The 14,531-nt window shown below is 40.9% G+C and overlaps 1 protein-coding gene across 1 annotated transcript in view; it reads left to right on the top strand.

Moving 5' to 3' along the window:
* Positions 1 to 14,531, top strand: part of ano5b (anoctamin 5b) — a 55,856-nt gene that overhangs the window by 28,730 nt on the left and 12,595 nt on the right. The window contains exons 3-10 of the mRNA XM_051702530.1: positions 1,934 to 2,041; positions 4,771 to 4,839; positions 6,708 to 7,112; positions 8,773 to 8,888; positions 9,585 to 9,719; positions 10,956 to 11,061; positions 12,027 to 12,087; positions 12,680 to 12,831. Coding sequence (XP_051558490.1) covers positions 1,934 to 2,041; positions 4,771 to 4,839; positions 6,708 to 7,112; positions 8,773 to 8,888; positions 9,585 to 9,719; positions 10,956 to 11,061; positions 12,027 to 12,087; positions 12,680 to 12,831 — 1,152 coding nt within the window. The remainder of the gene's footprint in view (positions 1 to 1,933; positions 2,042 to 4,770; positions 4,840 to 6,707; positions 7,113 to 8,772; positions 8,889 to 9,584; positions 9,720 to 10,955; positions 11,062 to 12,026; positions 12,088 to 12,679; positions 12,832 to 14,531) is intronic.

Raw genomic sequence — 14,531 nt, 5'->3', positions numbered from 1 at the left:
GGTGGATCATGTTCAGTCTCTTTGTACGTTACGTCATAGTTTTGGATGCTCACTCGCTCGCATCCCTATGGAGTGTGTGCATGAGCACGAGCAAGAGTTAGCTGGCTGCAGTTCACTTAACGGCCAGAGGCATGGCCGTATGCAGGGTTTAAAAAATGGTGGATATGGTGACCTCAATGGTGGATACAGCCATGGCCCACAAGTGTCATTAATAACAAGGGTTTCTGAATCTTACATACTGCACTTTTAAACTGACTTATTCTTACTGCCACAGTGTGTTTTTGTAAAGGAAGGTGGACAGCAAATGTTTGTGTTTTTCATTCATATTTATACATCACTGTAAGGGGGTTTAGTGGAAAGGAGGAGGCGAGAACCGGCTTGACAACTTAAATAATAATTTAATAAACAATTTAAACGAAACACACAACCAAAAACACACAGTACAGCTGCCTGTAATTCTCTCTCTCTCGAACTGTCATCCCCGGCCGCCTTTATCCCTCGCGCGCCCCATCAGGCTGATTGGGGACCGGGTGTGTCTCATTCCAGCCCGGCCCCGCCCTCCTCGGCTCTACACTCCTCCCGGCGTTGCCTCAGGCCGGGGAGCCCCCGGCATGACGTACATCCCCCCCACCCTTCCTCTCCGGGTGGGGTGGGGGGGGTTGGGGGGGGGCGTGCCTTATGCCCCGACTGCCAGCGGGTCCTCCCCGCCTTCCTCGACCTGGGAGGAGACAGGAGGGGAAAAAACAACAACACAAAATGGCGAGGGAAAGGCTAACACGGAGCGACAGAGAAGAGAGAGAAAAAGAAACTCACCGGTTCTCTGATGCACCGTCGCGTGGTCCTCGATCACTACTCCACCCTCTCAGGCGGACTGCAGCTGCTCCTCCCCGGGCGGACCGGAGTCAGACCTCCGACCCCAAGCGGACAGAACGCCCCTCCGCGTTCCCGGCGTCCCGTGGGGACTCTCCTCCGCCCCTGGCAGCGGCCCTACCACTCCAGGCGGTCGGGGAGTCACTTCCCTCCTCCCCCCAGGGACGGCAGTCTTCTCTCGACCCCTCCACGTTTCCGGGGGACGGCAGGGCACTCCTCCGCCCCCGGCAGCGGCTCCCTCGCTCCAGGCGGTCGGGGAGTCCCGTCCCTACTCGCCTCGCGGACGGCGGCCGTTCCCCACGTCCGGGTGGTCGGGCTACTCCGTCCCCCGTCGGACGGCAGCGGCGCTCCCCTGGGTGGACGGCAGTGTCGAGGATCCTGCGACGGGAATCCCTCCTCCTTCCTAGGTTTCGGCACCAGTGTAAGGGGGTTTAGTGGAAAGGAGGCGGCGAGAAGCGGCTTGACAACTTAAATAATAATTTAATAAACAATTTAAACAAAACACACAACCAAAAACACACAGTACAGCTGCCTGTAATTCTCTCTCTCTCGAACTGTCGTCCCCGGCCGCCTTTATCCCTCGCGCGCCCCATCAGGCTGATTGGGGACCGGGTGTGTCTCATTCCAGCCCGGCCCCGCCCTCCTCGGCTCTACAATCACCATTCTCCGTACACAGTTAGATTGGATGTTTGCAGATGTAACCTCTCTCTTCTTTCCTATGGTTTAATCTGCACATCTCACAGCAGCTCCTCCTATAGCCTTTCATGCTGTCATTGTGCTATTTCTGCAGTGCTAGTGGGATGATGTTTTACTCAGCTTTCTCTCACTACACTCACTACCCTGTGCACTACAGTGCATTATCATGCAGTATATTTCATGACCATCTGGGTCTGTTGGGGTGTTGTCATCTGGAAAAAATATATACCATCACGGTTGATAGAAATCACATACGTCATGTCCCCTTTTTGTTCATTGTGAATTAAGGCAACTTTCAAAGGCTCTGTGGTTTCATAGTTGTGTATGGGAGAGTATGTTCTTGATTTAATCTCCATTTTTCCTGTAGATTGACAAGTTTGGGCAAAACCGGGACTCTGTGTACTTCAGGGATGGTGTACGTCGCATCGATTTCGTCCTGTCTTATGGTGACGACAAGGATGGGGACAAGAAAGCGGTATGCCACTAATAACACAAACACACATATACATGCATGCATAAATTGCACAAATTGGGAGTATTTGGGAAAACTGTTTTAAAACAATGTTCATTTTTGCAGTTCTATTTGGTGCCGCTAATGGTGCAGAAATTGTGCACTTCACCTTTAAACACAATGTTTTGCTTAATATTGCACGCTGTTTATAAAAATAGTTGGGTGAGGTTCAGTACGTAGGTGTTATTAGGACTAGATTGTGGTTAGGGGTGAGATGTCTACTGGGTCGTATGGCACAGTGAGAAGCAGGGGAAGTGGCTGACTGTGACTCAGTCAGATTGATGCAGTTGCACAATACATTCTGAATACAGAAAAGAGATTGCATAAAAGGAGATCAGAGGTCAACCACATTTCTACCGTCAGACCCTTCGTTCTGCTCAGTGATTGAGAACACTAAAGGGTTTGGTGGTGAATCTGTTTGATACTTTATGGTGTAGCATCTGTTTTCTACTGATGGTGGTGAGGTGATGCATGGTCAGGCTCTCTGCTTAATGAAGGTCATATCCCTTGAGACACCTGCTTGAGGTGGTTTTCCATAAGACGAGGTAGCCATAGGTCACCAATGCTTGTGGGAAATACAAGTTTTCTCTAAAGACTTGTTTACAACCTTAAGAACCTTAAATGTCAAGCTATTCCCAGATCCAAAGCTGAATGAAACAGTAACTTAAAAAATGAACAGAGACTTAAAAAAAAGAATTGGGTGGATGCAAAAGCCATGAATGATACTGTACTGTGATTAAGTTTGTTTATGTGTGTGGTCCAGGGTCAGAAATTAACTAGGGCTTAGGGCAAACATCACACCAAAAGTGACAAAAATGCCCCAGATATTAAAAAATGTAATGCCCTGTAGTGAATTTTTTTTTTTTTTTTGTATCTGTATACACATATTTGATTTATACATTGTGTTTTTATACTGTATGTTGCATGTAATGGATAATGTACCATCAGCTGGTCATTATCGCAAAATAAACCCCGACGGTGTGACTCTGAAGAGGTTGATTTATTTGATTATATATGACTGGCTAACTGTACAAAATGCAGAATTAAATGGACATGAAATATTGATTTGAATTGAAATTATTTTATAAGCTTTTATAAGGAGATCGCAGAGTGATACAAGTAGGAAAGATGACTTGTAATACGCAGATGACTGATGAAATATAACTTTATCCTCACTGCTGTATGGTGCGATTGACAAATAAGAATAAAGTATTCCAGAGAGCTGTGTAATAAATGTATACATTGAATTGTACATTACATATGTACTTTCATGCGTTTGATGTATTTCATTTTGATTCAATTTAGGCCTATCTAGTTATGGGTTTAGTACCTCTGCAGACATGGTTGTGACCTGTATTCACTGTCTCAGAGGACAGTTTGATGGAAGTGTAGTTAATATGAAGTGGTTTTTGATGGCACCCAAAAGTTTATCAGTTCCGAAAACACTGAATGCCAAGGAAATACTCCCAACAACTCCAAAACTTGAAACAATGAATCTTGGTAGACTGTAGAGAACTGTGTAATCTAACATAGAGACCAACCATTTGACCCTTCGCTAAACCCTGCCTTAAAAGCGCTTCTGACCAATCCTGTCTTAGCAACTGTTGCCCTGCCGCCATTACTCTGACATGCGTTTGCTATTTTCCAATGAGAGCCTATGGAAGTAATGTGTGTTTGAGTAATTTTAAGTGGAATTTTATCAAAATAATCCCAAAAATTTCAAACACGTTGTTGCCGGGTAATTTGTTAAAGAGACACAAGTTGATATATGCAGTGTTTCTTTCTTTTTTTTTTTTTCAAATAATCTTTAAATAAATCTGGAGAAGAGCATGTTATGGCTTAAACTGTGTCAGCCCTCATTCCCAAATGAACATATAACATTTGCAACGACACCTACATTTGCTCTAAGGTAAACTGAACATTAATTCATATATTGAATCAAGTCATAGGAAATAAACAGTTCACAGCATCAAAATGAGTGTGTTATGAGACGTTATAAACAGCTCTTTTCACTTTTGCTAATGTTATTAGATGTGTAATCGCTATTAAATTAAGTTATTCTCTTTTCAAGTGACTGTAATAATCGTTTGCCTTGATTCTGATTCAAAATCTCCACAATTTTTAATCAAATTACTGTGTAATTTAACCATTTCTTTTACAAAAAACCTCAGATAAATATGCATTACAATGTCACTCTTCATACCAGCCCATGTTAAAATATGACCCATTCCGTTTATGAGACTATTTTGCCAAAAACAGCGTTGTTTATGAATATCTCCCATTCATTCCTATGGGGAGTTCTGCAGAGCTTGTCAGAGCAAGCAACTGTAACAAAGGGGGGTGGAGCAAAGGGTCAGTTATGCATTTTAGCAAAGTGTTTATTTTATTTCTTGTAGGTTATTTTCTGCTACTTTAGTATTTGATGTTGATTTTATTTTATTAGTAAAAGCTGTAATTGTTGAGATCTTTGTTTTGTTATCTGTGAAATATGTAATTGTTCAGTTGTACATTTTAATTAGTTGATTCAACTGAAGTATTTGACAGAAATGGATGACACAATGTATTTTGTATATTTAGAAATAATGGATGCTTTTGAAGTTAAAAAATGCCCCTGAGAATTAATTCCAGATGGCAAGTAATTTAAAAGCCCCTACAAAAATTGATATCTGACACTGATGTTGTCTGTCTTCCAGGAGAGAAGAAAAGAATTCGAAGCCAACCTGGAGAAGGCTGGTCTTGAGCTGGAGACTGAAGATAAATCAGTGAGTTGCTGAACTAAGAGCCACAGATGCCCCCTCATGGTTGCACTGCTATTATGCATCTTTTACTGTATACTCCTCTCATGTCAGATATCAGTGCCGATACCTTTCTCTTTGTTATTAGTAATGCATTACATAAAATAACAAAACCACAGTAAACACTTGCATTGCTTCAAGATGTCTTTATTATGATTTATGCATACAATAATCTTGTTCTACAGTGGCATGCAAAAGTTTGGGCACCCCTGGTCATAATTTCTGTTGCTGTGAATAGTTAAGTGAGTAGAAGATGAACTAATCTCCAAAAGGCATAAAGTTAAAGATGAAACGTTCTTTTCAACATTTTAAGCAATATTAGTGTATTATTTTTATTTTGTACAATTTTAGATTGAAAAAGGGAAAGGAGCACCATGCAAAAGTTTGGACACCCCAAGAGATTTGAGCTCTCAGATAACTTTTACCAAGGTCTCAGAGACCTTAATTAGCTTGTTAGGGCTATGGCTTGTTCACAGTCATCGTTTGGAAAGGCCAGGTGATGCAAATTTCAAAGCTTTATACATACTCTGACTCCTCAAATCTTGTCCCAACAATCAGCTGCCATGGGCTCCTCTAAGCAGCTGCCTAGCACTCTGAAAATTAAAATAATTGATGCCCACAATGCAGGAGAAGGATATAAGAAGATAGCAAAGCATTTTCAGGTAGCCATTTCCTCAGTTCATAATGTAATTAAGAAATGGCAGTTAACAGGAACGGTGGAGTTCAAGTTGAGGTCTGGAAGACCAAGAAAATTTCAGAGAGAACTGCTCGTAGGATTGCTAGAAAGGCAAATCAAAACCCCTTTAAGGAAGATTTAGCAGACTTTGGAGTAATAGTGCACTGTTCTAATGTGCAGCGACACCTGCACAAATATGGCCTTCATGGAAGTGTCATGAGGAGAAAACCTTTCCTGCATTCTCACCACAAATTTCAGCATCAGAAATTTGCAAATGAACATCTAAACAAGCCTGATGCATTTTGGAAACAAGTCCTGCGGACTGATGAAGTTAAAATATAACTTTTTGGCCGCAATAAGCAAAGGTATGTTTGGAGAAAAAAGGGTGCAGAATTTCATGAAAAGAGCACCTCTCCACCTGTTAAGCACAGGGGTGGATCGATCATGCTTTGGGTTTGTGTTGCAGCTATGGGGAACATTTCACTGGTAGAGGAAAGAATGGATTAAATTAAATACCAGCAAATTCTGGAAGCAAACATCACACCATCTGTAAAAAAGCTGAAGATGAAAAGAGGATGGCTTCTACTACAGTATAACAATCCTAAACGCACCTCAAAATCCACAATGGACGACCTCAAGAGGCGCAAGCTGAAGGTTTTGCCATGGCCCTCACAGTCCCCCGACCTAAACATCATCGAAAATCTGTGGATAGACCTCAAAAGAGCAAAGCATGCAAGACGGCCCAAGAATCTCACAGAACTAGAAGCCTTTTGCAAGGAAGAATGGGCAAAAATCCCCCATACAAAAATTGAAAGACACTTAGCTGTCTACAAAAAGCTTTTATAAGCTGTGATAACACGCCAGGGGGTGTTACTAAGTACTGACCATGCAGGGTGCCCAAACTTTTGCTTTGGGCCCTTTTCCTTTTTTGTTATTTTGAAACTGTAAAAGATGAATATAAAAAAGTACAATTGCTTAAAATATTAAAGAAATGTGTCATCTTTAACTTTAAGCCTTTTGGAAATCAGGCGATCTTTTGCTCACTTAGCTATTCACAGCAACAGAAATTTTGATCAGGGGTGCCCAAACTTTTGCATGCCACTGTATATTCAATAATCATGAATAACAGTTCTCCACTCCACAATATCTCCTACTGCAGGAGTCTGATGATCGTAAGACATATTATCTGAAGATCCACGCTCCATGGGAAGTGTTGGCCACCTATGCTGATGTGCTAAAGATCAAAGTGCCCTTTAAAGAAAGTGACATTCCCAAAGCACGAGACGTTCCGTTGGAGTGGCTTACACATCCTTTCCAACTACCGGAACACATCATGAGGCCAGAGCCGGATTACTTCACCGCACCCTTCGATAAGAGCAAGGCTGACTTCTTCCTCATTGATGATAAGGATACATTTTTCCCTCCCTCCACCCGCAACAGGATTGTGTACTACATCCTCACCCGCTGCCCTTACTACAAGGAAGACCATAAGGAGAAAGATAAGACGGGAATTAAACGATTGCTAAGCAACGGCACTTACACCTCAGCCTATCCGCTCCATGACGTGAGTCACCAGCATATGTTGTGTTTTAGATGCTGGTCTGATGGTGTCCCAGGCTTTTTAATTACACTGAAAAAAAAAAAAAAGATGTGTTGGATTTTCTTAAAATGCATATGTAGTATTTTTGCATCACACTTATTAAGTATATTCAACTTGTGGTAATTTTATGTCAACATAACTAGAAAATCTTTGTTAGTTATACTCAAAAGTATGAGTTCATTTGACTTAATTTACTTAAAAAAGATATGTCACACAAATATAATTTTACAACTAAAGAAAGTTGTAAATTAACATTTTACATTATTGCTTGTTCTAAATATAAATGGCTAAAAAGAAAATAATGACTGATTGTAGGTCAGTCATTAAGTAAATGTGATTACAAGAAGTATGAGTGAAATCGCACTTCAGCTATGCACATTCGCACCCACAAGAAGTAATTACATGGATTGAACAGGGTCCAACTTCACCAAATTGAACACTAATCAACCCTAACCCTAACGTGACTTCATACAATATAACTACAGTACAGTAAAATAACACCAATAATACAAAAAGATCTAAAACCTATTTGAATCTTAATGACAACTAATTAAATGCCAAACATGATTAAATTATTCAAGCGCAATGGTTTATTGGAATTCCCCACAACCTTGGATTTGTACTTGATCGTTTTAGTTAGCAGTACTTAAAATCTTATTTTATGGCTTTTTAAGCCAAAGAAGTTAGAGGAATATTGATATTTGAGTTGACTATATGTATCACTTTCATATATACTTTCTTATAGTTCACCTATAATTGAGATTTTGTGTTGTACACAGTAATGCAAATTAAGTAAAGCTAAAAATGTAATACATTTTCATTTCTGAGTAGATGCTATTTATTTTCTTAAATAATGGTTGTTGAGCCAACGACTCATTTTTTCAGTGTAGATTAAAAGAATATTTGGGGTTCAGTATAAATTAAGCTCAATTGACTGTATTTTTGGCATTATGTTTTATGTGCTCACTGTTTCAAAAGTATATGCATGTTAACATGATTTTTATGTGATAAAAGCTAACCTTATCTGTGTAAAGTTGTATCCAAGTTTACAATTTTGTTGCCATGATGACATTTCGCTGCAAACTCAAAAACCCTAAAACGATTAAAAAACATTACAGCTCAAATAACACACAACATTTAACAGAAGTTCATGTAAGTGCTTTTAGGAAATTATAAGCTTCACATTCTACCTTTAAACCCTCGAAATACTGGCCATATTCACTTCCATTGTAAGTATCTCACTGTAACCTTGATTTTTTGCTTTTTTTTTTTAAAGAAAAGGAGGGACGAGTCGAGAGGTTTTTTTGTGGTAATCAATATTATGCCACAAATGCTGTGGATTGAGCTTAACTTGTATTGAACCCGGAATATTCCTTTTAACCAGCAAGCTTTCTTTGGTCAATCAGCTTTACAAGTAGGGCCATGGTGGTTGGCCAGCATTTTTGTTCTGGTGAACAACAAGGTCCATGAGCTAGACCAGCACTAACCAGCATACACCACACCAGTCTGAACCAGCATGGAAATTCATGCTGGTGTAAGCTGTTTTTTTTTATTGTGCAGGGTTATAGCTCCAGTAATATCTAGTACTAGCAGTGCTGTAATCTGGTTGCTGTTCGCTCCCCAGTGTCAGTATTGGAAGAAGGCGCAGGACATGCAGTGTGAGAGTGAGCGGTTCCACCTGTATAAAAACTGGGCTCGATTCCTCTGCTTCTACAAGGAGCAGCCACTCAATCTTATCAAGTGAGGACACTGCAGACACATTGCTGTGTGTACATAACATGACACCTGACTGAGAGTACAGTAAATGATTGTCTGGTCATTTAGCTTTAAGTGTTAGTAATATCAGGAGCAGGGGAGCCTGGGCAGCTCAGCGAGCATTGACGCTGACTACCACCCCTGGAGTCGCGAGTTCGAATCCAGGGCGTGCTGAGTGACTCCAGCCAGGTCTCCTAAGCAACCAAATTGGCCCGGTTGCTAGGGAGGGTAGAGTCACATGGGGTAACCTCCTCGTGGTTGTGATGAGTGGTTCTCGCTCTCAATGGGGCGCGTGGTAAGTTGTGCGTGGATCGCGAAGAATAGCACAAGCCTCCCATGCTGTGAATCTCCGCAGTGTCGTGCACAACGAGCCACGTGATAAGATGCGCGGATTGACGGTCTCAGAAGCAGAGGCAACTGAGACTTGTCCTCCGCCACCCGGATTGAGGTGAGTAACCACGCCACCATGAGGACCTACTAAGTAGTGGGAATTGGGCATTCCAAATTGGGAGAAAAGGGGATCAAAAAAATAATAATTATGATAATAAATAAAAAAAGTAATGTCAGGAGCAGATGTTTATAAATAATTAGACTGCTGATTACAATCGTAGTAGATGTGTTTCTACTAGAGCAGAATATGAAACCACTGAATTGCAATTTCTGTTTGTATCATTGTCACAGGAAGTACTATGGTGAGAAGATTGGTATCTACTTTGCCTGGCTGGGCTTTTACACAGAAATGCTATTTTTTGCTGCAGTCATGGGAGTGATCTGCTTTGTTTACGGTGTGCTCAGTTACGACGACAACATCACAAGGTCAGTGGCACTGATGGGTATATGGCTTCAGGATGAATACACATCTTTACCCTCAATGTAGTTTATTTATATTTCTTTAAAGGAATGTTCCAGGTTCAATACAAGTGAAGCTCAATCGACAGCATTTGTGGCATAATGTTGAGTACCACAAAAATTTATTTTGACTCGTCCTTTCTTTAAAAGTAAAAATCGAGGTTCCAGTGAGGCACTTATATTTTTGAACATTAAAATACTCATTTTTTCAAAAGTATAGCCACAAGACATAAACAATATGTGTGTAAACATGATTTTAGTGAGATAAAATCACTTACTAACCTTTTCTGTGAAAAGTTATAGCCAGTAATTTTACAACTTCTTTGCCATGATGATGTAATATCAACAAACCCTAAAACAACAGTAAAAATGACAATTTAAACAAATTTACGGCTCAAATAATACATAAGTTTTAAAATAAGATTTAATGCAGGTGCTTTTATAAAATTATAAGCTTCACATTTCTGTGTTTAAACCCTCTAAAAACTGGCTACATTCACTTTCACTGTCCCCATTCACTTCTATTGTAAGTGCCTCACTGTAACTTCAGTTTTTGCTTTTTTTAAAGAAGAGTCTAAATTAATTTTTGTGTTAATCAACATTATGTCACAAATGCTGTCGGTTGAGCTTAACTTGTATTGAACCCGGAATACACCTTTAAGAGTTCCGAAGGAAAGATGTTTGTGGAAAATGCTCTTTGAATATGGCCTGTGTTGCAGGTTTAAAGGGATAGTTCACACAAAAAAGAAAATTCCGTTTTACTCGCACTCATGTTGTTCCAAACCCATATGATTTCTTACTTCCGTGGAGATGTTTTTAGCCTCAGTCACCATTTATTTTCATTACATCTTTTTTTCCATACAATGAAAGTGAATGCTGGCTGAAGCTAATATTAACATTCTGCCTAACTTTTCTTTGTTTTAAGGAAGAACGTCATACAGATTTGGAACAACATTAGGGTCAGTAAATGATGACTGAATTTAAATTTTTGGGTGAACTAGTGGATAACAAAATGGATTTGTTGAGTTTTCCATGAATACTGTTAAAATGCAGTCACATTGCCCACAGAGGAAGTGAGATTTTTGGCATATTCAGTTCTGTATTTCATGTAATATTCCTCCTTTGTCACTCCCCCCTCCCTTCCTGTGTGCATGCATGCTTGTGTGTGTGTGTGTGTGTGTGTGTGTGTGTGTGTGTTTACAGTAAGGAGATCTGTGACCCAGAAATTGGGGGGAAGATTGTCATGTGTCCACTCTGTGATAAAAAGTGCAGCTACTGGAAGCTCAATTCAACTTGTCTGTCCTCTTGGGTGAGAAAGGAAGTTCTGGATACACTTAGTGGCCACGTTTACATGCAACCAAATAATCCGTTTAGAATCCGACTGACAGCTCAATCGGATTGAAAAGCCTTCATGTAAACACAAAAATGATCCGATTGAGCTTGATCTGAATTTTAGACCTAAAATAATCAGATTAAAATAAAAATATTAGCCATGTAAATGTTTGAATCCGACTACTTTCTCAATCGTATTCAAAATACCTTGTGCTCATGTGCAGAGATGTGGTGCGTATGTATGTTTATACACGATACTCTTCACGGGAACCTACAAAGCAATGACAAAACACATTATTGAGGGTATATACGCTGGCCCAAAAGTTGTCGATACTCCACTGTATTCTCCCCGTCTACATTCTCAGGAAGGCGCTCTGACGGCTGACAGAGGCCCAGTGAAACATTAAGCCCCGGGCCCCTGGAGCACCTTACTACGGTCCTGCCTGCAGTTAGATTGGAGGAGGAATGTGCATGAGGCAAATACGTGGTAAAGTCAGACAGGGTATTAGACGCTGCTTCTAATTCTTCGTTTGCCAAGTAGAGTGAGTAACATAAGAAGCGTATTTTTTTAGATATCTCAACAAAGCAAAAACACCAGTTACGGACTTTGGTGCCAGTCTCACTTTCTCAGCCTTTGTCCACTTCTTCAGAACGCAACGACTGATGCTATTCACATTTGCAGAATTTTGGTTTGGAATACATGTAATGCACATGTAAATTAATATTTGTATCGGACTGCAAAGTTTAGGGGACATATAAACAGTACATTCGGAATCTGCAATCGCATTGAATTTATTCGGATTGATGAAAATTAGTGCATGTAAACATAGCCAATGTTTAAATACTGAAAACTGATTTCCTTTGTAAGATAGACAGCTGCAAAAATAATACTTTCTTGCCTCTCTATTTCTCCTTTCCTCATTTGTAATCCTCTTTTCTCAGCAATCTCATTTGTTTGATAATGAGGGGACTGTGTTCTTTGCCATGTTCATGGGCATTTGGGGTGAGTGAATGCCTAGAGAACTTTTTATAATACTTGCTCAATAACTCCCTCTAGTGGTTTGCAGGATATCTCTAGCTAACCTCAACATCTAATGTGAGATTAGGAATGGTGCACAAAGCATTTCAGTGTGTTCATATCATCAAAGAATCGGTCACAGAATTGACTCCGTAATGGAGCTTTTTTATACATGCTGTTTGAAAATGTATTAATGTGTGTAGAATCACTAGAGAGTAGTGATGCAAACTGATTATCCATTACTGAACACTGAATTCATTTCACATTAAGCTGAAAATAAGTCATGCTTATGTAGTGATTTGATTAATCAGTACTGTATGAATATTCCTGCACTCAGTGAACTGTGTACTCATATATTATTAAATGTATATTTAGCTTATGTACTTTGTTAGATCTTGTTAAAAGACCTTGTTATGTTGATAAAAGAGCACTGTGTTACCATAAAGCTTGATTAGTTAGATTAAAATAGCATTGATTTTAGGTGTGAGCATTGTGACTTTGAATCTGCTATTCTGAAGTAATTTATTTTCTGGGTGAATCTAATAAGCAAGGTTGCCTGTATGTAATTGATTTGCAGTGACGCTGTTCCTGGAGTTCTGGAAGCGGAGGCAGGCCCGTCTTGAGTATGAGTGGGATCTTGTGGACTTCGAGGAGGAACAGCAGCAGCTCCAGATCAGGCCAGAGTTTGAGTTGAAGTGCACAGACCACAGACTGAACCGTATCACGCAGGTACACAACACGGTGTTTATGTAGCCAAGTAATGTAGGACATGCTCTTGGATCAGCTTTCTATGTTAGCCCTGGAACAACATTTGTATAAACCAAAACATGTCCCTTACCATAACCTAGACTGCAAAGTGGTTGATCAAAAGCCCCTAACCCCAGATTTGAATCTAGTCCTAACCCAAAACCTAATCCTGAAATCTGATTGGTTGATAGGAAGGACGTTGGTCCTGGAATATGTCCTACCTGGATAAATAATGTTAAGTCCCATGCACACAATCCCACATGTGGGTAACTAACAACTTGTGCACACAGACTCCGCTTGTCACACATACAGTGCATCCGGAAAGTATTCACAGCGCTTCACTTTTTCCACATTTTGTTATGTTACAGCCTTATTCCAAAATGGATTAAATTCATTATTTTCCTCAAAATTCTACAAACAATACCCCATAATGACAATGTGAAAGAAGTTTGTTTGAAATCTTTGCAAATTTATTAAAAATAAAAAAACGAAAGAAATCACATGTACATAAGTATTCACAGCCTTTGCTCAATGCTTTGTAGAAACACCTTTGGCACCAATTACAGCCTCAAGTCTTTTTGAGTATGATGCTACAAGCTTGGCACACCTATTTTTGGGCAGTTTCTCCCATTCTTCTTTGCAGGACCTCTCAAGCTCCATCAGGTTGGATGGGGAGCGTCGGTGCACAGCCATTTTCAGATCTCTCCAGAGATGTTCAATCGGGTTCAAGTCTGGGCTCTGGCTGGGCCACTCAAAGACATTCACAGAGTTGTCCCGTAGCCACTCCTTTGTTATTTTGTCTGTGTGCTTAGGGTCGTTGTCCTGTTGTAAGATGAACCTTCACCCCAGTCTGAAGTCCAGAGCGCTCTGGAGCAGGTTTTCATCAAGGATGTCTCTGTACATTGCTGCATTCATCTTTCCCTCAATCCTGACTAGTCTCCCAGTTCCTGCCGCTGAAAAACATCCCCACAGCATGATGCTGCCACCACCATGCTTCACTGTAGGGATGGTATTGGCCAGGCGATGAGCGGTGCCTGGTTTCCTCCAGACATGACGCTTCCCATTCAGGCCAAAGAGTTCAATCTTTGTTTCTCATGGTCTGAGAGTCCTTCAGGTGCCTTTTGGCAAACTCCAGGCAGGCTGTCATGTGCCTTTTACTGAGGAGTGGCTTCCGTCTGGCCACTCTACCATACAGGCCTGATTGGTGGAGTGCTGTAGAGATGGTTGTTCTTCTGGAAGGTTCTCCTCTCTCCACAGAGAAACGCTGGAGCTCTGTCAGAGTGACCATCGGGTTCTTGGTCACCTCCCTGACTAAGGCCCTTCTACCCCGATCGCTCAGTTTGGCCGGGCGGCCAGCTCTATGAAGAGTCCTGGTGGTTCCAAACTTCTTCCATTTATGGATGATGGAGGCCACTGTGCTCATTGGGACCTTCAATGCTGCAGAAATTTTTCTGTACCCTTCCCCAGATCTGTGCCTCGATACAATCCTGTCTCGGAGGTCTACAGACAATTCCTTGGACTTCATGGCTTGGTTTGTGCTCTGACATGCACTGTTAACTGTGGGACCTTATAGAGACAGGTGTGTGCCTTTCCAAATCATGTCCAATCAACTGAATTTACCACAGGTGGACTCCAATCAAGTTGTAGAAACATCTCAAGGATGATCAGTGGAAACAGGATGC

Source organism: Myxocyprinus asiaticus, chromosome 1 (genome assembly GCF_019703515.2).
Source record: "Myxocyprinus asiaticus isolate MX2 ecotype Aquarium Trade chromosome 1, UBuf_Myxa_2, whole genome shotgun sequence".
In the NCBI taxonomy this organism is placed as follows: Eukaryota; Metazoa; Chordata; class Actinopteri; order Cypriniformes; family Catostomidae; genus Myxocyprinus; species Myxocyprinus asiaticus.
Note: the sequence above shows the minus strand (reverse complement) of the source record. Positions and strands in the feature narration are given on the sequence as shown.